Raw genomic sequence first — 23,771 nt, 5'->3', positions numbered from 1 at the left:
ATTCGATCAAACTAGGTGACTGGGTCGAATTGGGTCCCCGGGTGAAATTGGGTCGCTGGGTCAAACTGGGTCAAACTGGGTCACTGGGTCAAACTGGGTCACTGGCTCTAACTGAAAAGAGTATGACGTGACCCAGCGACCCAGTGACCCAGTTTAATTTAGTGACCCAGGTGACCCAGTTGACCCAGTGACCCAGTCCAACTCTGCTTGGCAGTAGGGAATACAATACCGGGATCACGGGATCCCGAAATACCGGGATCCCGCGGCATTTTTGCGGGATTAATCCCGCACTTAAAGGGAGCGGGATCCCGCAGGAATTGCGGGACTGAGGAATTTGTCGACCAAGGGGGCGACTCTGTTTGCTTTGTTAATGAAACGCATAATGGAGAAATTATTTTTAAAATAATTGTTAAACTTTTTTCGTTAAAAATGTACTATGATTTTTGAGGCACTTTATAAGTTCCCCTTTTTGTGCTTTACATGTGATTTTTTTCAGTTCTAAGTTAGACTGAAGGTACTTTTTGTTGAATATTGTTATCAGGATTGTTATCATTAGCGATTTATTTTAATACAGAAGTTAACCGCACAAAATTGCTTATTTACCAATTTATTTAAAGTTTTGCGGAATCCCGCAAATACCGGGATCCCTCGGGATTAACATCTAACAATCCTGCAAATACCGGGATTGAGATTTTGCTGCGGGATTGCATTCCCTAGCTGTAACTTTTGAACTAGTAGCCCAATCTTGGAACTGTTTGAAATTATGGACTCTACAGGCCACATTCCGGGTCGATCTGAGACAATTTTTTTTTTCGGGGCTCAAAAAAAGGCAATGTATAACCTTCCTTTTTTACCAAAAATCGACTACACCAAAATTTCTCGGGAAAACACTTTTTCTTATTAATTTGGGTGCGTAGAATCCAAATCAATTCATACTTTTTCGATCAGACTTCTCAATCAAAAGTTATAGACTAAAAACCAATTTCGAAAAAAATTCAAGGGACTGTAACTTTTGAACTAGTAGCCCAATCTTGGAACTATTTGAAATAATGGATTCTACAGGCCACATTCTATAAGAACATTTTTTTCCGGGCGATCCGAGACAATTATTTTTTCGGGGCTCAAAAAAAGGCAGCATAATCTTCCTTTTTTACCAAAAATCGACTACACCAAAATTTCTCGGGAAAACACTTTTTCTTATTAATTTGTGCGCAGAATCCAAAACAATTCGTACTTTTTCGATCAGACTTCTCAATCAAAAGTTATAGACTAGAAACCAATTTCGAAAAAAAATTCAAGGAGCTGTAACTTTTGAACTAGTAGCCTAATCTTGGAACTGTTTGAAATTATGGATTCTACAGGCCACATTCTATAAAAAAAATTTTTTTCCGGGTCGATCTGAGACAATTTTTTTTTCGGGGCTCAAAAAAAGGCAACCAAAAATCGACTACACCGTAATTTCGGGATGCTTATTAATTTGGGCGCGTAGAATCCAAATCAATTCGTACTTTTTCGATCAGATTTCTTAATCAAAAGTTATAGACTATAAACCAATTTCGAAAAAAAATACAAAGGGCTGTAGTTTAGGGACGTATTCGGGCATTCGGGATTTGCTTTGCAGATTCAATTTTTTTTACTGCGAAATTGTATTTAAAGATTTTCAGTTACTGGAATGTTACTCATTTGCTATGAATTCTCAAATGCCATACATTCTTCTACATATGCTAAAATATTAAACTTCATTTCTACACGTCAAGTTCTTTTTCTGGTAATATTGAATAACAATACCATCATCAACATGAAATTTTTTTTATTAAGAATAGAAAAACGACGACGTTTATTGAAAAACATTTGGAAAAGATGAAAGTAAGTAAGGTTGGTTGCATATCTCAAGGGGTATTTGACATGTATATTATTTAAGAATTGACCATAGGAGATTTGTAGATATGCGAGTATCTCCTTGCAAAATGACTTGATTTTTTCGTACAGTCTCTCGGCATTCGCACAAGCAATTATGGACACATTCTCTCTTCTTTCTCTCGAAGTTAGCACGTGAACATGTCGGCTGTCTTTCTGGGCTATAACCCTATCAAGTTTGTTGTTTTTTTTAATATCACTTTCGTGCATATTGTATATGCACTGTGGTTTACCTATCAAATCAGACTTCTGAAGAACACTCTGGACTAAAGAAAAAAATCTTTCTTACTTCCAAATCTGGTCTCCCTCCATGAAGGAATAAACCAGTGCATTCCAGTTGGCTTGGTTCCTTCCTTAGTTGAAAACTTAGAAGCGAGATTCATTTTATTTTGCAAAGTTGAAAGCAATTTGTCTGACAGACGACGGCGTAGGGGAAAATCAGCAACTGTAATTTTTTTTTATATGCTTCACCGATCTATTTTTATTTTCGACGCCCTACGTGAACTTTGGTAGAAATGACGGTATTTTCAGGTGCTTTCGGTGTCCTGTTAAAAGTTGAAATAATTGACATAACCTTTTTTAGGCCACCTACATAAGGAATTATTGAGGTATACTTACCGGTTATACATGTGCGTACTTATAAATTAACAAGCTGCTAAGGCAGGAAACTTTTTAGAGTAGACGCATGGTTTCTATGGGTATAAGCAGCTTATTTGCAATTAGCACTCATTTTATTGTTCAAAAACCATAGTAACCTGTAATGAGAAGAGAAGGAAAGGACGAAAAGGAAAAAGCTTTCTTTTTCTCCGTAATGAACAACTTTTTGATATGTATCTCTTTTAGGAAACACTTATGGAGCATCGAGAGAGCCGATCATCGTCTACGAAGGCGAAAACATTCGCTTACGATGTGCAGCAACAGGTGTCCCCAAACCCCACATCGAATGGAGACGTACAGATGGACAATTAATATTTACGGGAACATATCGCGGTAAATATACATAATAAATTTTCGTACTTCCAAATTTCATTTGTAATCAATTCCAGGAGCATAATTCGTGCAAGTAATTATGTTTCGCATTTGAACTTAATTGTTTAAGTTCATACGGGAGCGGAAACTTTGTCACCCACCAAAATCTGTCCCGCTATCATTAATATTTCGTAGAACCATTGCGAATTTGAAACGCACTTAAATATTAGTGTCAAGCTAGTCACGTTGCTAAAAGCTTATAATTTTAGCAACTGGACAATCTCTAATTATGAATGATACTTTAAGGGTGAAGTAATTTTGAAACTTTAATTTAGGTTAAAACGTCACGATTCAAGATATGTTGGTAACTTTTAAATTTCATTTTCCTCGTTGCAATTCTTTTGTATAGAGATTGAAAACATATGTACAATTGCCTTATGGATCCTTTCGAATGGACCACATGAAAGCATTAGATGGAATTTTAGGAGACCTTAGCATACACACAAAATGTGTAACAAATGAAACTTTATTCAACATAAAAACGAAAAATTAAATAAGTTAATCACTGTGATGCGCTCCAGTGGTGCTGGTATCATCCTTTTAGACAACATTTTAGCGTTTATAAGCAATATTGCACTCGAAATGCTTTTAACTGGAATTTAGGGATCATTTGTTACAAAAGACGCTATTTAAGTTGTCTAAATTCTCTAATGCTTTAATATGGTCTATTTGGAATACGTACTGTAGCGTCCAAATGTTTATCGCAATATAGTTTGTTTGTCGGCAATAACTTTTCATGCAAGTAAATATAAACAAGTATAAATTGTGCACAACTCTTGTGCTGATCAAGCGCATTTTTTAAACCGAAATAGCTTTTGTTTTGACATCACCGATGAATATATTTCTTGCAGACGCCCCTCCACCCCGTACTTAGATAAGACGACAGAAAAAAGGGCAGTAATTGGTAGAAAACGGTTCCTTTCGTTGAGACCTTTAATTAGAATACAATGAGACATAAAATTAATTCGCACGGGAAAGTTATAGTTTGTACAAACCAATTTATTTCGATGAGACCTTTCGTTAGAATACCATGAAGGGTAGTACATGTATTTACCACCTCCACCCCCCATTTTCTAAAGTTTAACTTGGCACCACTAAAGGCATACGTATGCAAAATCTGAGACCAATTGGTTCTCGTATGTAAAAGTTATGCACGTTTTACTTTCAAAAACAGCATCTCAGGAAATAATTCGTGGGAGAGGCCCCCTTTTAGACAGCGAAATTTAATGGCCGTCTGGCACACCTTCAATGTATAGGCTACCTACTGCAAAAAATTCCAAGACTCTAGGACCATTCCCCTAGAAGTAGTTCGAAACGGCAGAAGTGGGTCCGGACGGACGGACGGACGGACAAAATGCAAACAATAGCACATTTTTTTCTTGAAAAATGCGCTAAAAACAGTGTTCTTTAAATAAAAGACAATGCTGCTTTAGTCCTATCCAATAAATAACTGATTGTATACGATTTGATCTACAACATGTAAATAAATATATAAAAAATGTGTGTGAAAACTAGCTCAACTTTACGTTCACCTTTATTACCACGTAAAGAAATTTTTTTAAATATTTTTTAGCTTTCTTCTACACAACTTTCCCATTAAACAAGACTGGCTGTCTTTTAAAATACGCTCAAATACGGCTGGTTCGCTTATTTAAAACCATTTTCCCTTCTTTTTCCACTTTCCTTCCTCCTTCCTTAATTTATTAATGCGTCGTCAAAACGAACATCTGCTTAACTAGGCGAAAAACATTTGCTTATCCGAACTTATTTATCCTATGCAGCGATAAAGAATTTTTTATTTACGAGCGGAGGTAAACATGAAATGAACTTAATCTTTCAACACGTAAATCGAACTTTTCAGTAAAATAAACAACGCGATTATTTAAACAAAATTAACAACCTACAATATAATAATTCAATCTAAGGTTCATACTTGAAAAATTGCAAGTGCTATAATTAATTAACTCTGCGACTTTTACCCACAAATATGAGATAAATCTAAGAAATACTTTCATTAATAGGCATTTAAATATTTTCTTTAATTCTATTTTTTATTGGTATTGGTTTATAGTATATTCTTCAGTATATATAGGGTGTTACAAATTAGGCGGTAGAGGAGATCAAGCACTTTTTCCTAACCGAGGGTCCAACGTGTTTCGTTTGGAAGTCACCCTCAAGAATCGCATACCATTTTCAGTACCTATAGGGGAATTTTTTGACACTTGGCTCGCATTCGGAAACACGACTTTTAATCCGCCTCATCTTCAGTAACACCGATTCTTGAACTCGTAGAAATCGATTGGCTACGGTTTGACATCGCAGTTTCATTTCGTTCTGGAGTGAGCCGAGAAACCAGGAACAGACAGACAGGCGGACGGACCAAACCATCACATGAGGGGAATTTCTTTCGACAAATTTCTCTAAAAATGAAAGCAAATGTGGGAATATGTTGACATACGTGACATTTCTGATTCCTGGCCGGGAATCCAACCAGAAAACTGCATTAAGGTAGAAAATTAAATTATAGTTAGCACACCTAACAACTACAACATTTGTTGAGGACAATCGTTATATTTTATCATTTACCATGCATGCTATAAAGTGAATGCTCAAATTAAGATACCTTTTATGCTAATATTGGCGAAATCTTCGAACTTTACTTTCCGTTTCTTAAACTTCTTTATGTTGTATCATTGTCAAGATTACACTATCGTTGTACCAACTGTTAATTCCATTGAGTGGTTCCATCTCACGAGTGTATTTTGGGATTGTTTAAAATGACGGGAAACTTTATATCTTTGGCGTAGCTGGTATTAAAAATAAGTAGAAGTAATATAACATTTTCAAACGCTTTTTCCATCTTTTACACATAAATCATGACGTATTTTTCCCAACTTTGGAAACTTTAAATCGCTTGGTAAACGAAGCGTCCCTCGCACTACCTATATTTTTGTTATGCAAGTGAAGGTCTGCGAATGACGGTTTTTGGACACATTATGTAGATAAAATTACTTAATAAAAGATGAAAATGCGTTTCCTCTCAGTAATTTAGAGAGATCAAATAAGAGCCATGAACGAATTGGGTATATTCGGGTGTGTGAAGTACTTTCTAAAAAAAATAATAGCTAAATAGGATTCTTTCATTTTTTGTTGAATGAGAGGTATTTCGGTTACTAAACACGGCCTCAGGATTTGGATGAACAATTACAGAGAAATAACACAATTGCATATTGATGAATCGAGGCAAACATTTTTTTAACCTAAAACGAAAACATTTTCTACAATGTTTTCTTTTTACCAATATGTTTTATTGTAAAATATCGTCCAACCCAAGTTTGTTCTCGGTTTTTGCTTAAACTCTCTAAAATATACTGAATACAATAATCGTGTACGTATATGTTTGAAAAGGTAATTGAACTCGCTGCTGAAACTTTATTTAAATTTTAGGGGCTGTTTAGAATCTTGCTGGATGATCGATTTTGTTACCCCGGCCAAAAATGTCCACTTTGAAAATATAATTAAGTAATATATCTTTTGCATATGTTGAGACCGTCGGACACAATGTATATTATAAATAACTGTATTTATAAAACCTTTATTGTGGGTTTTGTCACAGAAACAGTACAATTGTTTACTGCAAGTGTGTGCCTTTTATGTCTAGTTAGTGTTAGTAGACGACACCCTGATTCAATTCGATTATACGATACTTCCCTTGCAAATAAGTGGTCTACAATTCCCTTTTTTATTAAACAGGAATTTGCAACGAGAAAACTGTATCATAAAAGTTGGTAAGAAATGCCTCCGCCCAGCTCTTACTGTTCCCTATTACATGTGGTTATAGCCAACCCCTATTCTTGATTTTCGTCACAGTGAAATTTAATGAAATCCCTTTGATTCCGCAACGGAAAGTTTGATTAGAATAGACAGCAAATTCAGTTGGTCCTTTTGATAACAATACACATTACAAAGACAATATTTTCATTGCTCTCGACTACTTTTAATCGTAAGTCAACATTTACAGTTTTACAACGGATCGTAAAGCTGTCGATTGAAATTGACAAAATACATAAATATTGTAATAATAGAAGTGTTAGGCATGAGTGCTAGAGGAAGACTGGTTTATTTGTTGCGTGGTACACTGGTACTACATTACATGTATACACGTCAGGTTGCCTATACTACATCTTTCCCTTTACAAAGTATCGTTAACTTTTCACATCAATTTTACATATTACAAATTAACTTACAATTCATAGTCTTTAAGTTTAGTTGGTTTACACTTTATTCTAGTCGAGCGTCTCGTCATGATATCTTCCTCTCCACTTTGCAAATAATTTAAGTCGTCTCCTGTTGTATTTACATAGGGTGGACTATTCTCATACTGCACTTCTATATACTGCCTACAATTAGTGTTTGGAAATACCTCATCGGGTGGTTGCTTAAGTTCACTGGAGGACGATTCAGTTTTACAATAATTGAACTTTTTTATAAATTTTCGATTTCTAACAATAGTTGATCCATTCTCCAGCGCTATTTTATATGATCGTATTGAAATTTGCTCAATAACTTTACCCGATTTCCAAACTCTTTGAGGACCAATTTGTACTAGTACGATGGTATTATTTTTGATTGGTTCTAGTTCCGAAACTCCTTTGCGATCAAACTGAACTTTTTGTTTCTGTTTTGACTTATCAATAAATTTATCAAAATGCTGCTTTTGATAAAGTTTTGCATCAAAATGACTATTTACTTGGGGGAGAATCGATCTCAAGTTGCGATTCATTAAAATATTTGCAGCACAGTGTATTCCATCTATAGGAGTATTACGATAATCTAATAACGCTAAATACGGATCTTTCTTATCGTCTAAACATTTGCGTAAAATATTCTTTACCGTTTGAACAGCTCGTTCAACATGTCCGTTTGATTGTGGATATCTAGGTGAAGACGTAACATGATCAAAGTCCCATTCTTTTGAAAACTTTTTAAATTCATAGCTGGCAAATTCTGGACCATTGTCTGAACAAACTATTCTAGGTATCCCTAATCGAGAAAATATTATCTTTAACTTCAATATAACATTACAACTTGACAAGTCCTTATTCAAATGAGCAATTTCAACATATTTTGAATAATAATCAGTCACTAACAAATAAGACATGTTATAAAGATGAAATATATCACATCCTACTTTATAAAATGGTAATTTAATAATTTCGTGAGGTATCATTGGTTCTGATTTTTGAGATTTTTGACTACTTTGACAAATATAGCATGATATTATCATATCCTGTATGTGTTTGGTCATTCCTGGCCAAAAGAAGGATAGATTAGCCTTGGCTATGGTTTTACTGATACCCATATGACTATAATGAAGTTTTTCCAAAATTTCTTTCCTACAAGATTTAGGAACAATGAACTTATGTCCCTTATACACAAGATCCTCTATTACTATCAATTCATGTCTATATTTGAAATAAAATTTTATATCCGCAGAGAGATCCTTGATCTTGTTCGGCCAGCCATTAATTATGACTCGTTTTAGCTTTACTAAATCTGCATCTAATTCGGTTTGTTGTTTATAGTAGTTTTTTCTCATTTGTAACATTTAAATACATAGCTGTTAAGCACACCTGAGCTTCCATTTCAATGTCTATTGCCTCATCAAAAAATTTATCATTTATAAAAGCTCTTGAAAGTGTATCTGCTATGACCAAATCTTTACCTCGTTTGTATGTAAGAGTGAAATCATATTTACGTAGTTGCATTAAGATTTTTTGTAATCTTGGAGGACACAAATTTATTGGTTTGTTAACTATTTGTAATAATGGTTTATGGTCTGTTTCCACAGTGAAATGTTGTCCAAATACGTATTGCTTAAATTTTTCTACACCAAACCATATTGCAAGAAGCTCTTTCTCTATTTGAGCATACCTAATTTGTGCATCTGTTAGTGCGCGTGATGAATGAGCACACGGTAACCCATTTTGTAATAGTACAGCCCCCATGCCACTTTTTGAAGCATCAACTGATATCGTTGTGGGCTTTTTTATATCAAAAAACTGTAAGCATGGGCTTTTACCCATGTCTGCCTTTAAATCCTTAAAGCTTTTATCATGTACCTTTTCCCAAGTAAAGATTACATCTTTTTTTAGTAATGACCTTAAGGGTGCTGTCTTGTCGGATAAATTTTTTATAAATTTTCCCACGTACGTTACTAACCCTAAAAACCTCTGTATTTCTTCTTTATTTACCGGTTTTGGCATTTTTATAATGGCTTCTATTTTTGAGTTATCTGCTTCTAACCCATGTTTTGATATTTTATGTCCCATATATTGCACTTCCTCAGCTAAAAATTTGCATTTTCCAAAATTGAACCTGAGATTGAATTTTGAAGCTAACTTTAGGACTTGTTCCAAACGTGCATTATGCTCGCTAACTGTTTTACCTGATACTATTATATCGTCAATATACACATTTACACCTTCTATTGAACCAAAGATCTCATTCATTCTTTCTTGAAAGACTTCTGGGGCACTAGTTAAACCATAAGGTAACCTTAAAAATTTATATCTCCCGAAGGGTGTTCCGAATGTGCATAATTTTGTACTCTCTTCATCTAACTGTATTTGTAAAAAACCTTGTGTAGCATCCAATGTGCTGAAATATTGAGTACCTACTAGTTTTGCTGTTAACTCCTCTATAATGTTGGAATTTGTAAATATTGTCTTTTAATGAATTTATTAAGATCTGAAGGATCTAAACAAATTCTTAAACTTCCATTGGGTTTTCTAATGATAACAATTGCATTTACCCACTCGGCACTCTCGTCACTCTTTTCAATAATTTTTTCTTTAACTAGCCTTTCTAAAGACTGCTTGAGATTATCTCTAATAGAAAATGGAATTTTCCTAACAGGATGTACTACTGGCTCTACTTTCCCCTTTAGCTCTATGCGATATGGTTTGTCTAAACACCCTATACCTCTGAAAACGTGATCATGTTTTTCTAACAACGTCTTTATTTCATGACTACCTTTGGTAACCTGAACAGTTTTTTCATCTACATTATTACCTTGATTGTTACTATTTTGTATAGTTTCTACTTTACTCAACAATCCCAAATCAATGCAAGCTCTAAGACCTAACAACGGTGTATTATTTATGTTGGCTATATAAAATAAAAGATCCATCTGTTTATTTTTATGTCTACATTTTAAATGACATTGCCCTACAATTGGAATTGGCTCCTGTGTATAAGTACAAAGCTTCATATTTGTTTTCCTAATTTTATTAAAATCAAAATTTATTACCTTCAAAACACTCACAGGTACGATATTTACCATTGCTCCTGTATCTAATTTAAAGTTTATCTCTTGGTTATTTATCTCCAAGGTTGTGAACCATGATAGCTCCGAAACTTCTTTTACATTATTCTCGATGGTACCTACATAAAGAAAATCGTTAGTATCAATATCACTTTTATCGTCATCAATTAAATGTACATTTCTTTGTCTCGTTTTGTTATTATAACAAGTAGAAGCAAAATGATTTTTGTTACCACACTTTTTGCACGTCTTGCCGTACGCAAAACATTTTCCATATTCATGAGTGTACGAACACTTTTGACATTTCCTTACTGCTGTAGTCCTCTTCTGCTGCTCGGTTCTTCTGGGATCGGTGCTGCTTGGGAACGCTTTACCTTGTTGTTGCTTCCGTTGAGATTCCTTGCACGAGTATCGACTCCTCGGCTTGAAAACTGCTTCAACTCTTCCACGGTTGATCTCATTGACTATTTGTTGACTGTGTTCTCGGGCGCTTTCCATGTTTAGACATATTTTTATAGCTGTTTCCAATGTTGCGTCATCTTCTTGTAAGAGTTTTTCCCTCACTGATGAAGAACTTATACCACACGTAAGAACGTCTCTTACTAAACTGTCTTTTAAATCACCTAACTTGCACGACAACGCTAAGTTTTTTAACTCGGTGATATACTGTTCCATCGTTTGACCTTCTTTCTGTTTCCACATTAGAAATTTATGTCTTTCGTACGCAAGATTTTCCTTGGGAGTAAAATGATTGTCAAATTTACTCAACAACACTGCTATTTTATTCGTTTCGCCCTCTATGAACGTAAACGTATTAAATATTCTCATGCCTTGCTCACCTATTGTAACGAGTGGTTTTATTTCGCGCCAAATTTCATTAAAAAATTCGAAATTTCTTGTCATGATAGTGCAGGTCACCCTGTATATTTCATTATTTGTTCCGGTTAGAAATTTTGTGTTTGGGCATTTCGGTTCGCTCAAGACTATGGTCCGATAGATTTAATTTCGCTCAGATTTAATTTCGTCGTGGGACGATTGCAAAGTTGATTGACGTCATCATGAGTAATGCGAATTTTGTCGTTCGTTTATCACCCAAGGCGCCGTCTAGACCGAGAATAGGAGCGGATATAGCACCGAGCCATCAAGGGATAAGGGGTTTTCATTTCGTCAGCAGAAAACCGTGAGATCAGCTTATTCAGCAGTTCCTGGAGGTTGACGACGAAGTTAGAGTGGGTTAAGTCTTCTTTATCTAAACCAATGGGAGAATTTCTAACGGGAGCCATTTTTGTTTTATGGTAATTTGGGTGTCGTTTTCTCATTTCAATTCTGAAGAAGGGGATCGTTTTGGAGGGACTCGCGGTTAGTACGTCAAGGGGTCAACACGTACCTTGAGTGAGCGTTTTGGAGAGACTCGCGGTTAGTACGTCAAGGGGTCAACACGTACCTTGAGTGATCGTTTTTTGGGAGTACCTACCTAGCGGTTTGAGCCACCGGTTTATTTCGGTTGCTCGCAGTTGCGTGCTTTTTGCACCCGTTTCGAAGTGTTATTTTCTTTTCGCGTTGATTTTTTGGCGACGAAGACCCAGGTTCCGATCAGGTGATATTTAGGCGAACCCTTGAGCTTCACCCCAGTTTCCTTTGGATGCAGTGAATCGCGTTAGGATACGTTGTGATTTCTCGAGGATATATAATTCAAAGTGCTGCCCTAGTTCTCAAGGCGCCGATATTCGGGATCCGCCCCAGGTGGAATTTCCTACTAGTGCCGTACGGTCATTTGTCGAAGGAGCGCTGCGTTTTGGAGAGATATTTGCCCCAAGAAGAGCTGGTGAAATAATAAGTCGAACCACCCAAGAACAAATCGCGGTTTACCGTCGGATAGTGATCATAAAAATTTGTGTTCTGCAGTGCCGCTAACTCAAAAATCCGTCTCCCGCAGGCGAATCAAAGTCAATAAACTCTAAGAGCCGGTGGAAGGAAATAGTAGGGGTCACTGTTTAAATTAAATACACCTGCTGTGTAGAAACTTTGGCAACTAGCCGTCTCCCACTCGCCACGCGAAGGATTTCCTGGACTAAGCTTCCGTTCAAACACTAAACTTTGCTTTCGTTCCGAGGAAGGATAGGCACCGTGGATTTTGTTTCCGTGTGTTAACTTCAAGCCACCCCCTAGGAAGTCACAGAGACCTAAGTGTCAGGTTTCATCACATCCACCCTGTACCAGAGGAAAGAGCAGTTCACAAGATCGGCTGTACAAATGTTGTAAAGGTTAGTTTAATTAAATTTGTAACGTTCTGTAAAATTCCACTTTTTGGTAATGAAGCTATAGTAAAAATTTTGATTTGATTGTTTATTAAAGTCCAATGAACGATTACCAAAGAGTAGGATAAATTTTGTGTTTATTTAAATAAGTCCCAGCCCACGCTGGAGTAAAAAACGATTACCTGTTGTTGAAATTTTCAAACTGTAGAGGATGGCCACCCCTTGAGTAAATTAGTCTCACCTGGTAGGAATTTTTATTTAGTGTAGTTGTCATTGTTAAGCTATTTTTTTTTACAAGGAGGAGAGAAGAACTGCTAGATCCCTGTAATTTGTTTGTATCTCTAATATCATTTAAATATATTATCTATTTGGTTTCAATGTGCCTATGTCTTTAACGAAGAATGAGGGGAAGGAAAGAGCGGAGTAGGAGTTGCGTCAGGAGACTGGTAGGCGGCAGGTTAAGGTTTGTTACGCAGTTTCAAAAGAGTTAAAAGCCCACCGATTTGAGTTAGCCGGAGCATTTATTTTTATCGATTGAGCAGCTTGAGAAGAAGACGGTTTGCCTTGCCGGGCGGAACCGATGGTAATTTTCAAGCCCAGAAGGAACCCCCGTAGCACTATTAATGTTAAGAGCTGTGCACACTGAGTAGTTTCTGCCGTATTTCTACGTATTTTTAACCATACATCAGCCTTTTAACAATTATTGTTGAATTACTCTTGCACGCTTCTATTTGTAGGTTACTTCCTGTTTTTTCTTTCTTCCGTTCGACTGCGCCATGTAATAATAGAAGTGTTAGGCATGAGTGCTAGAGGAAGACTGGTTTATTTGTTGCGTGGTACACTGGTACTACATTACATGTATACACGTCAGGTTGCCTATACTACAAATATGACTAACCTCTCCATTTACAATTATTTCTTCGATGTGGAAGATCTGAAATTCTTACGGCTAACTTTGTTGAATCATCAATATGGGGTAGGTATCAGGTGTTTTCAATTGAATATCTTCCAAGAAATGTTTCTTTGGATTGGCTTTTTTACGATTGATGGGGAAATACAAGATGTCGCCGGATGTTAATTCTTATGGTGGTCAGTACACACAGTACCAACAGTTTTCTTTGTTGTAATTTCGTTTTGCATATGAACTTTTACTTGACTACACTGTCAATACGCGGTAACATTTTTTTAGGAATCTGCTGACAAGCTCGTTTGTTTATAAACACGGACTGAGTTCTTTATCAACTGAAACTCGACACGATTACGAGTTTTTTTAACTCCCACACTAAAATTCATAAATATCCTTTAATATAGATTTCTAACAACTTAATCCCTCGTGAACTGGCACTATTTTAACTATTCGTCTCGATTTATGCACGAAGAACGCAGAACTAATATTCAATCTTTTACAATACTCCAAAAATTAAATGTGTACTTTATCACCACGTACTTTTTCCACTGGTTAAAAAGTGGCTACTATGGTCGCCTTGAAAAACTACTTCAAATTGTTTTTACAAGCTTGGTACAAACGCTAATGGTAATATGGATTTTACTCAACGGTTGCTAATTGAATCTTCTGCATTGACTCTCCAAACGCGAATCTTTAACCTCTAACTAGTATCTCTTATGATTTTGCCTCGACTGTAATACTGCGAATAGTAATGGCGGAGGCATGTTATTGATTTTAATGGGTTCACCGGGTTTTAGGGCTGTCGACAGAAATGCTCACTCTGCAAATTCAGGTTGTTTTGCTTAGCTCGCAACGTAGTTCATGTAAGTAACCTTAATATGACCTATTTCCAAACTGTAAAATTCAACACCGAAACTCAACAATGAGTCGGCAGATCCAATTTAATGCAATTAACTCATTGACGTCAATGTGAGAAAAAGAAAAAAATCACTGTCAAATCACATCGATAAAATAAGAACTTGAACTTGATATGAGGCACCTCTAAAAAGTATTATGCGGGTCACTCTGTAATTGGGTGCAAGCCTGTTGAGGGCCCAGAACAAGAGAGGGATAATAAATAATAATAAATAAAGAGTAATATTTGATTGGTTGAATGTTCCTGAGACCTTGATTCTTTTTAAACTTTTCTTCCGTATACGTCAACGGGAAAAATCGCAAAAAAATTACCAAAAATAAAATGCTCTCGTTACAGTACCCCCTTCTGTTTTTTAAACGAAGAAAACCGGAACAATGATGAGATTTGAAAAATAAAAATAAAAGAAACGGGAGCTCTCCCTAAAAATTTCAAAAATGAGATTCTAAAAAAATCTTCGAAATTGATACCCACTAACCTAATCGGAAACTGATCTATTCAAAAAACGTATATCCTAAAAATTCCTCAATTCAAAACATGCACGATCAGTATTCAGTAGTTCCCACAGAGCGAGGGGTGCGCTAAGAAATGTAATGCTTTATTAAAGAAGACTGAATTTGTACCTGGTCGCCACTATCTTGACGCCTCAAGCAATTAACTAACAAAAGCCCATACAAAATGAATACGTAGACACATATTTCGTTCGTTCATACATCATCAAGACCAAAAATTGCTTGAAAAGACACTGCAGAACATTTTTTACAGTCTTAAAGTTCCCATTTTACTTATTTATGCAAAAAATTCAAACATTTAAATCCAAAACGCATTATTTCTTAAAACTTATGATTGCAATAACCCTCAAAATTACCATTCAAGACTTGTTAAGCCTTACCAGCAAGAATTGAGAATCACTTCACACATAAACAAAACTATATCAATCATTTTCTTTCTAAACCTGTTTACTTTAAACACTGATGTCCCATTTACACGAAAATAAAACCTAACAAATAATTTCTAAAGATCAGTCTTTCTGATAAACAAAAAAAGTACGTGCATGTGGGTTTTTAAAATATAAAAAATATAAAAATAAAGTTAATTATGCCGGTGACTACCTCTGTCGGTTCTTTACTTATTATACTTTACCTTTCCACTTTCTCGGTTTGCTTAAGAGACCTCCTTTAGCCGAAATGATTACTAGAAACGGATTTCGTTGAATCTTGTACTGTCCAGCACAATGACAAGAACGAAAATAATGAATTACGGTATATTAATAAAAAATAAACACGGAAAATATCAAAGACATTGCTTTTCTATGGAATGCTCTAAATACTAAAATTCTGGCAGACCATCTCTTTTACTAATTTACACTTTAAACGCAATCTGATTTTTGTTATACGGTGACACTTTAAATCATTGATGACCTCTGAATTGGGTTCCCTTATAATGAGATTTAAATGTACTTCGATTTGACCTGAAAATTAAGAGATGTGGTCTCCAGGTACCTAATATTTAAATCATAAATCCATCGGTACAAATAAAACCTAGAAATATTCTTGATACTATTTAGCGTAAATTTCTTTTCAGCCATATCCATACCAGGAGAAGCCTTAAACCTAACCCAAATCAATCGTGTTCACATGGGAAGTTACCAATGTCTTGCCGATAACGGAGTCCCTCCACAGGCGAATCACACATTTAACTTGGAAATTCACTGTAAGTATATAAGAGCGGGGTGGATCGTAACGTCCGTTAACTCATTTTAGTAGAACGGACAGTCTTAATTCGGCCATTTTTAGAGTTCATGAAATAAGAAAAGACCACGTAGTCACTTTATTGTTCCTTGTCGAGCGTTTAGAGGGTTCTTCTCCTGTAAAAGACCGTTTGCATAGGAAAACGCTAACTTAAAAAATTATTTGCCGCCGGAGTATCGGTAGTGTTAAATCCGACTTTTAGCTATCCGTTTTAGAAAATCGGTTTATTCCGGCAATATAATTTTATTACGCAATAAGTCATAAGATGAGAATTAGGTTTTCGGTAATCCAATATTTCATGCTTCGATCTTCACTTCACTTTCTTAATGTGTAAGCAATCAATCATTTAAACCCCCTATACTCAGTTTTATTCTTGCATAATATGTAAATGAAGGAATGCCTTTGTCGACAGTTCCCCCACTGATAAGAATAAAGAATCAAGTGATCGGGGCTGCTTTAGGAAGCTACGCCGTATTAGAATGCGAAGTGGAAGCCTTTCCAGAGTCCGTTAGGTAAGGATCAGTCAATTTCCTGTCTGATGTATTGGTAACATGATATGTTTACGCACGCTGCTTAATGTCTTAATTGCAGTATTCGCAGTATCGATTCTAGTAACCCCTAATGCAATTACGAAACTGTCTTTACCCTAAATCAAACAATTAATATAATTAAACATCACTTTACTTTGTGTTAATAACACTATATACTTTAAGGTACTGGGAAAGAGCGGATGGGCGATTATTAGAGCATGGTGAAAAGTACAAAATACTTAACAATGAAGAAAGGAATGGATACAAGGCAAAGATGGTGCTAAATATTACAAGAATTCTACCCCACGACTTTACTATGTACCACTGCATTAGCAAAAATGAAAGAGGAATAACCAAAGGCGCCTTTACTGTCGACGGTACAAAATGTATAAGAAAACTAGACTGAAACTAAGAAAATGATCTTTTACAGAAATCGATCCAACACTCGCCACGCCACCTCCAATTCTAGACGGAAGTAACGTAGCAGTCTTTGGAGTACAACCCCCTGAAATAGTTTCCTTGGAACAGTTATGTCCACCACCACCACCTTGCGAAAAATGCACCGCCATTAAGCACACCAGTAAATCCTGCACCGGCTCTGGATTCCTCTTCGATCTAATATATCGATGGGAGTTGAGGCAATACGGAACCGATAGGTATCCAGGATTTCCGAGTCGAAATTTGGGTACTCCTTCCCCTTTATTGTAAAGCTTACATTGGTTGATTCAATTTTAGATTGCGAACTGTACGCTGTTGGAAAACCGGTGTATCACGGTTACATTAACATGATATACGGCTCCTGGATGAAGGACTCATCTCCTTCAAACGATGCAGACGGTGAAAAGTACTGGATTACCAACGAACATGAACCAAGTAAATTGTACGAGTTCGATAATAAAAACGTGTTCCGCAAAAGCAACGCCACCAGGTGAGTAATACCGCTTCGAAATGGAATAGTAATTAACACAACAATTGTTCAGAACTTACAAATTAGAAATACCATTCCAAGGAAATGCTCACGTTATTTACAACGGATCATTTTACTATCAAGCTTTGGGGAAACCAAAAATAATTCGGTACTTCTTGAATAATGAGAGCAAAATGGAGATAGGTGTACCGAAACTCAATGTCACGAATGAAAATTATCTTTATAAAACGGAAAACAACTACTTGGACTTCAGCGTGGATGACAATGGTCTTTGGGTAGTATTCCCTGTACCCGACGCAAACAACACTGCAGTTATGAAGGTAGGCCCTTTATCTAATGTATTTGTTCGTCAATCGATGCTGTTTTAGATCGATATTTCCAGCATGCAAATTCAATACATATGGAACATAAGTATAGACCATCATTTGGTCGGCGAAATGTTTGTGGTTTGCGGAGTTCTGTACGCGATAGATAGTGTTACCGAAAGAAATACGCGAATCCGTTTCGCGCTGGATTTATACAACAACCGTCTGCTAGACATTAATTTAAGCTTCACCAACCCCTTCAGCAGAACCACCATGGTCGGGTACAATCATCGCAATAAGGTAATCGAGCTAGTCGAGTACGATGTTTCTATCTCCTTCGTTTTAGGAACTCTTTTCGTGGGACAAGGGAAATCAACTGACCTATCCGATTCGGTACAATGAAATTGGCAACTACACGAATAGAGATGACATACTTGAACACAACGAGTTCTTAAATAAATAAAATAATATTATTTTCAATCGCTACACTTTCATATTTCGTTTTTTATGTGTAAATAACTGTAAATGTTTCCTGTACCTAATAAATTTTTTTATAATCGGCATCCGATTTTAATAGTTATTTATATAACAAGAGCGCGAAGTTCAATTTCGCGCATTGAGACTGAAGGTATTTTGACGAGGCGAATGAGTTAAAATATCAGTCAAATGAAATAACTTCGCGCTAGCGTTATATACAATATTTTTTCTACAACTGAACCGATTGTTAATTAAATTTGCTGTTTAAGTTCAACTTTGTCACGTGCGCGAAATACTTTTTTCATTGTTGACGATTTCGCGCACGTTGTCAAGAGCAACCTTACTTATTAATTAACCGTTTAAAAATCTAGTACTAGAATGTAATTAATTCTTTTGCAACTGTACTAAAGTACGTGTATTAACAGTGAAAGATATGGAAATGTTCATCCCTGTGGTCGACGTACTCAATGTTGAAGGTAAAGTAACTGAATACCTTAACAATACCTTATTCGAGGAGCTACACATACATACATCAGGATATGCTTTGCTGAGATCGTTTGGCGACCATACTGGCTGCTGATCTCACTACATTAAAACCGAGATTAAAATGGTTATGTGGATGGAAGTTCTCAGCTGTTGCCGCAAGTGAATTGTTTTATAATTGTCATTTCCCTTTAATAAAATGGTTGTTATGTATAAGTGGTTGCTAACGATTAATGGTTGCTAACGTATAATGGTTGGTTGCTAACCATTAATGGTTGCTAACGATTAATAAGCTTCATCATTGTACTCGTCACTAAGGAGTAATTTATATTGTTATCGAGAGGTCGACGAAATAGTACATTATATATCAAGGTAGAGAAGTACAGTATTATTGCCTGAGCACCAAGATTACATCTCGAGGCGCTTGCGCCGAGGGGTGTAAGGTGCGAAGGCAATAATAGACTTCTCTACCGTGGTATATATACTATTTTTTTCACTACTAGCACTTGAAATCCTCTAAATTAACATATTATATTGATAAGAGAGTTAACGGTTGGACAGAATTTTTGTTTCTTAATTTAACATGTCAATCAAGTACGTGGAAGTACAAGTCAAACAGGCCGTATTTTGTTCTGTCATTGAGATTTTTCAAAGAGTAATTTCGTTCGAATTTTTTCAAAATGTGATAATTTTAGGTATGTAATTTCTCTGGAAATTGCGAATGGTGGCAATTATTCGTTTTAGAGAACTTGTCTAAACGTTCATTGAGCGAAATTTCGGGTTGTGTTTTCTAAAAGTGACAGCGTGACAGTTCTCATTATTGACTACTAGTTAATAATAAAAAATTATTAACCACTTTGAACAAATGCCGAGAAAGCCTACTTTACAAGTGGAAAAAAGGTTAATAATCATGTCATCAGACGCTAGTAGTGAAAAAAAATTGTTTTACACCACATCTTTTTATCTTCTACGAGAAGGGTAATATCCTGTCAGTAATTACCCATTAAATACAACATGACAATTGACAAATCTAAGACGATCTACTCAAATGCATACCTACCCATATTTTTTGGTGTCAAAAATTTGGTTTAACGCATGTGCAATGCTAACTTTTTTATTTATGAAGATATTTAAATGACAATTCAACTCATGTATAAAAAATCGCATAAGCCGCAGTGTAATTGTCACTTTGACAGAGGCAAAAGTTACCTGCAACTTTTCCAGCGACAAATGCACTAGTGGTTTTTTCACTTATTCATTTTGGAACAATTATCGCATTATCCTTTCCCATATGATTAGCTTGACGTCTGTCAATAATTGACTAGTTTGGTGAATTTCTTGTTCGTTAAATTGTCCTGCCGAATTACACTCGAGGTTTGTATTTAAACCGAGTAAATTTGGGTTGTTGCAATTCAAATCTGTTTCCTTTTAGCAATTGAACTCGAAAAACTGTCAACCTAAAAATGCTCCACCTTCGGTGTCGCATTTTTATTAGTTGACAGTTTTTCTCGTCTAATTGCTAGGCAACAGATTTTCGTTACCTTAACAACCCAAATTTACTCGGTAAAATACAAACCTCTTGTGCAATTATAAGTGAAACTTTACATGTAAACACTACGAATATAAGTAAAATTAACGACAATCTCAAATTGTACTTTTGCGCACGCGAAATGCCAACTCCCTTATTTACTAAAGCATTTAAATAAAATTTAATACATAGGCGATTGGAATACAAAGAAATCTAACGCCAGTTTTAAAATTTGGTTTTGCGCATACGCAATGGCAGCTTTCTTATTTATGAAAGCAGTTAAACGAAATATCATATGCAGGCCACGCATGCTGTATGTTTTACGTATGAAGGTATTCAATGAAATTTCTAATGTAGACAATGCGCAGTGCTATTTACGAAAGCATATATAAAAAGATAGGCAGCTCATTTGAAAGAGAATGGGGTAAGGATGTCGTGCCTACCGGTATTTTTTCCTGGTCCTAGCATTAATATTATTAGGAGGAAAATTCGCTCTCGTCATTTATGTTTGCATACCTAATGACTTTTTAAACTTGTTTTATGTTTTACTTGGAGACGTTATCTTTCTTATTATTACAATACTTACTCTCTGCTTTGCCTACACAATTAACACGACATTTTAATAAGGTCGCCGAAACATTGAATGATCGTAAGGAGGTCGCTGGGTCAGCTAATCTTATCAACGATGGATTTTACATTTTAATTAGAAACATCTCTATGTGATTTATTCGTAAACATTAATTTTCATTTTTGGTACCTCTTCTAAGGGCCGTGCGTTCTCCGGTGGTACTCTGGGAATGGTTGGACGTATGGCCGCGAAGGTAACAAGGTATCTGATTTAGTAAAAATCTTAGTTACAATTAACCCAACATTGTATGATAAGCGGTACGAAGGTCGACGGGTCATCTATTATTACTTTGAATGCATTGTAAGTAGGGAATGCAATCCCGCAGCAAAATCTCAATCCCGGTATTTGCAGGATTGTTAGATGTTAATCCCGAGGGATCCCGGTATTAGCGGGATTCCGCAAAACTTTAAATAAATTTGCAAATAAGCAATTCTGTGCGGTTAACTTCTGTATTAAAATAAATCGCTAATTATCACAGTATTTAACAAAAAAGTACCTTCAGCCTATTTAAGAACTCAAAAAAAGGTGAACTTCTAAAGTGCCTCAAAAATCATAATACTTTTTTAACGAAAAAAGTTTAACAATTATTTAAAAATTAACATCTCAGTTATGCGTTTCATTAACAAAGTACACAGAGTCGTCTCCTTGATCGCCAAATTCCTCAGTCCCGCAAATCCCGCGGGATCCCGCTCCATTTATGTGCTGGATTAATCCCGCATAAATGCTGCTGGATCTCCAATTACAGGTCTTTGAATTTTCTTTCGAAATTGGTTTCTAGTTCATAACCTTTGATTGAGAAGTCTGATCGAAAAAGTACGAATTGTTTTGGATTCTATGCACCAAAATTAATAAGAAAAAGTGTTTTCCCGAGAAATTTTGGTGCAGTCGATTTTTGGGTAAAAAAGGAAGGTTATACACTGCCTTTTTTTGAGCCCCGAAAAAAAATTCTCAGATCGACCCGGAAAAAAAAAATTTTCTTATAGAATGCGGCCTGTAGAATCCATAATTTCAAACAGTTCCAAGATTGGGCTACTAGTTCAAAAGTTACAGCCCTTTGAATTTTTTTTCGAAATTGGTTTCTAGTCTACAACTTTTGATTAAGAAGTCTAATCGAAAAAGTACGAATTGTTTGGATTCTACGCACCAAAATAAATAAGAAAAAGTCTTTTCCCGAGAAATTTTGGTGTAGTCGATTTTTGGTAAAAAAGGAAGGTTATACACTGCTTTTTTTTGAGGCCCGAAAAAAAAAATTGTCTCAGATCGACCCGGAAAAAAATGTTCTTATAGAATGTGGCCTGTGGAATCCATAATTTCAAACAGTTCTAAGATTGGGATACTAGTTCAAAAGTTACAGCCCTTTGAATTTTCTCTCGAAATTGGTTTCTAGTTTATAACTTTTGATTGAGAAGACTGATCGAAAAAGTACGAATTGTTTTGGATTCTACGCACCAAAATTAATAAGAAAAAGTGTTTTCCCGAGAAATTTTGGTGTAGTCCATTTTTGGTAAAAAAGGAAGGTTATACACTGCCTTTTTTTGAGCCCCGAAAAAAAAATTGTCTCAGATCGACCCGGAAAAAAATTTTCTTATAGAATGTGCCTGTAGAATCCATACTTTCAAACAGTTCCAAGATTGGGCTACTAGTTCAAAAGTTACAGCCCTTTGAACTTTTTTCGAAATTGGTTTCTAGTCTATAACTTTTGATTGAGAAGTCTGATCGAAAAAGTACGAATTGTTTTGGATTCTACGCACCAAAATTAATAAGAAAAAGTGTTTTCCCGAGAAATTTTGGTGCAGTCGATTTTTGGAAAAAACGAAGGTTATACACTGCCTTTTTTTGAGGCCCGAAAAAAAAATTGTCTCAGATCGACCCGGAAAAAAAAATTTTCTTATAGAATGTGGCCTGTAGAATCCATAATTTCAAACAGTTCCAAGATTGGGCTACTAGTTCAAAAGTTACAGCCCTTTGAATTTTCTTTCGAAATTGGTTTCTAGTCTATAACTTTTGATTGAGAAGTCTGATCGAAAAAGTACGAATTGTTTTGGATTCTACGCACCAAAATTAATAAGAAAAAGTCTTTTCCCGAGAAATTTTGGTGTAGTCGATTTTTGGTAAAAAAGGAAGGTTATACACTGCTTTTTTTTGAGGCCCGAAAAAAAAAATTGTCCCAGATCGACCCGGAAAAAAATTTTCTTATAGAATGTGGCCTGTGGAATCCATAATTTCAAACAGTTCTTCCAAGATTGGGCTACTAGTTCAAAAGTTACAGCCCTTTGAATTTTCTGTCGAAATTGGTTTCTAGTCTATAACCCTTGATTGAGAAGTCTAATCGTAAAAGTACGAATTGTTTTGGATTTTACGCACCAAAATTAATAAGAAAAAGTATTTTCTCGAAAAATTTTGGTGTAGTCGATTTTTGGTAAAATGCAAGGTTATACACTGCCTTTTTTTGAGGCCCGAAAAAAAAATTGTCTCAGATCGACCCGAAAAAAAAATTTCTTATTGAATGTGGCCTGTGGAATCCATAATTTCAAACAGTTCTTCCAAGATTGGGCTACTAGTTCAAAAGTTACAGCCCTTTGAATTTTCTGTCGAAATTGGTTTCTAGTCTACAACTTTTGATTAAGAAGTCTAATCGAAAAAGTACGAATTGTTTGGATTCTACGCACCAAAATAAATAAGAAAAAGTCTTTTCCCGAGAAATTTTGGTGTAGTCGATTTTTGGTAAAAAAGGAAGGTTATACACTGCTTTTTTTTGAGGCCCGAAAAAAAAATTGTCTCAGATCGACC

The 23,771-nt window shown here is 35.7% G+C and overlaps 1 protein-coding gene and 1 long non-coding RNA gene across 2 annotated transcripts in view; one reads left to right on the top strand and one right to left on the bottom strand.

Moving 5' to 3' along the window:
• The window catches only part of LOC116172456, a gene marked incomplete at its 5' end in the record, with an annotated part of 41,706 nt that extends 23,278 nt beyond the window's left edge, over positions 1-18,428 (top strand). The window contains 9 exon segments of the mRNA XM_031489676.1: positions 2,761-2,907; positions 15,936-16,064; positions 16,515-16,614; positions 16,816-17,009; positions 17,063-17,317; positions 17,368-17,560; positions 17,613-17,880; positions 17,929-18,165; positions 18,212-18,428. Of these exon segments, the coding sequence (XP_031345536.1) occupies positions 2,761-2,907; positions 15,936-16,064; positions 16,515-16,614; positions 16,816-17,009; positions 17,063-17,317; positions 17,368-17,560; positions 17,613-17,880; positions 17,929-18,165; positions 18,212-18,328 (1,640 nt within the window).
• LOC116172544 lies at positions 4,979-21,123 on the bottom strand. Its single transcript, XR_004145687.1, has 2 exons — positions 20,940-21,123; positions 4,979-5,366 (listed from the first exon to the last, which is right to left on the bottom strand). It is a non-coding gene; the product is annotated as an uncharacterized LOC116172544 (long non-coding RNA).
• Between the last annotated feature and the right edge of the window lie 2,648 nt (positions 21,124-23,771).

This window comes from Photinus pyralis, unplaced genomic scaffold (genome assembly GCF_008802855.1).
Source record: "Photinus pyralis isolate 1611_PpyrPB1 unplaced genomic scaffold, Ppyr1.3 Ppyr1.4_LG1, whole genome shotgun sequence".
NCBI lineage: Eukaryota > Metazoa > Arthropoda > Insecta > Coleoptera > Lampyridae > Photinus > Photinus pyralis.
Note: the sequence above shows the minus strand (reverse complement) of the source record. Positions and strands in the feature narration are given on the sequence as shown.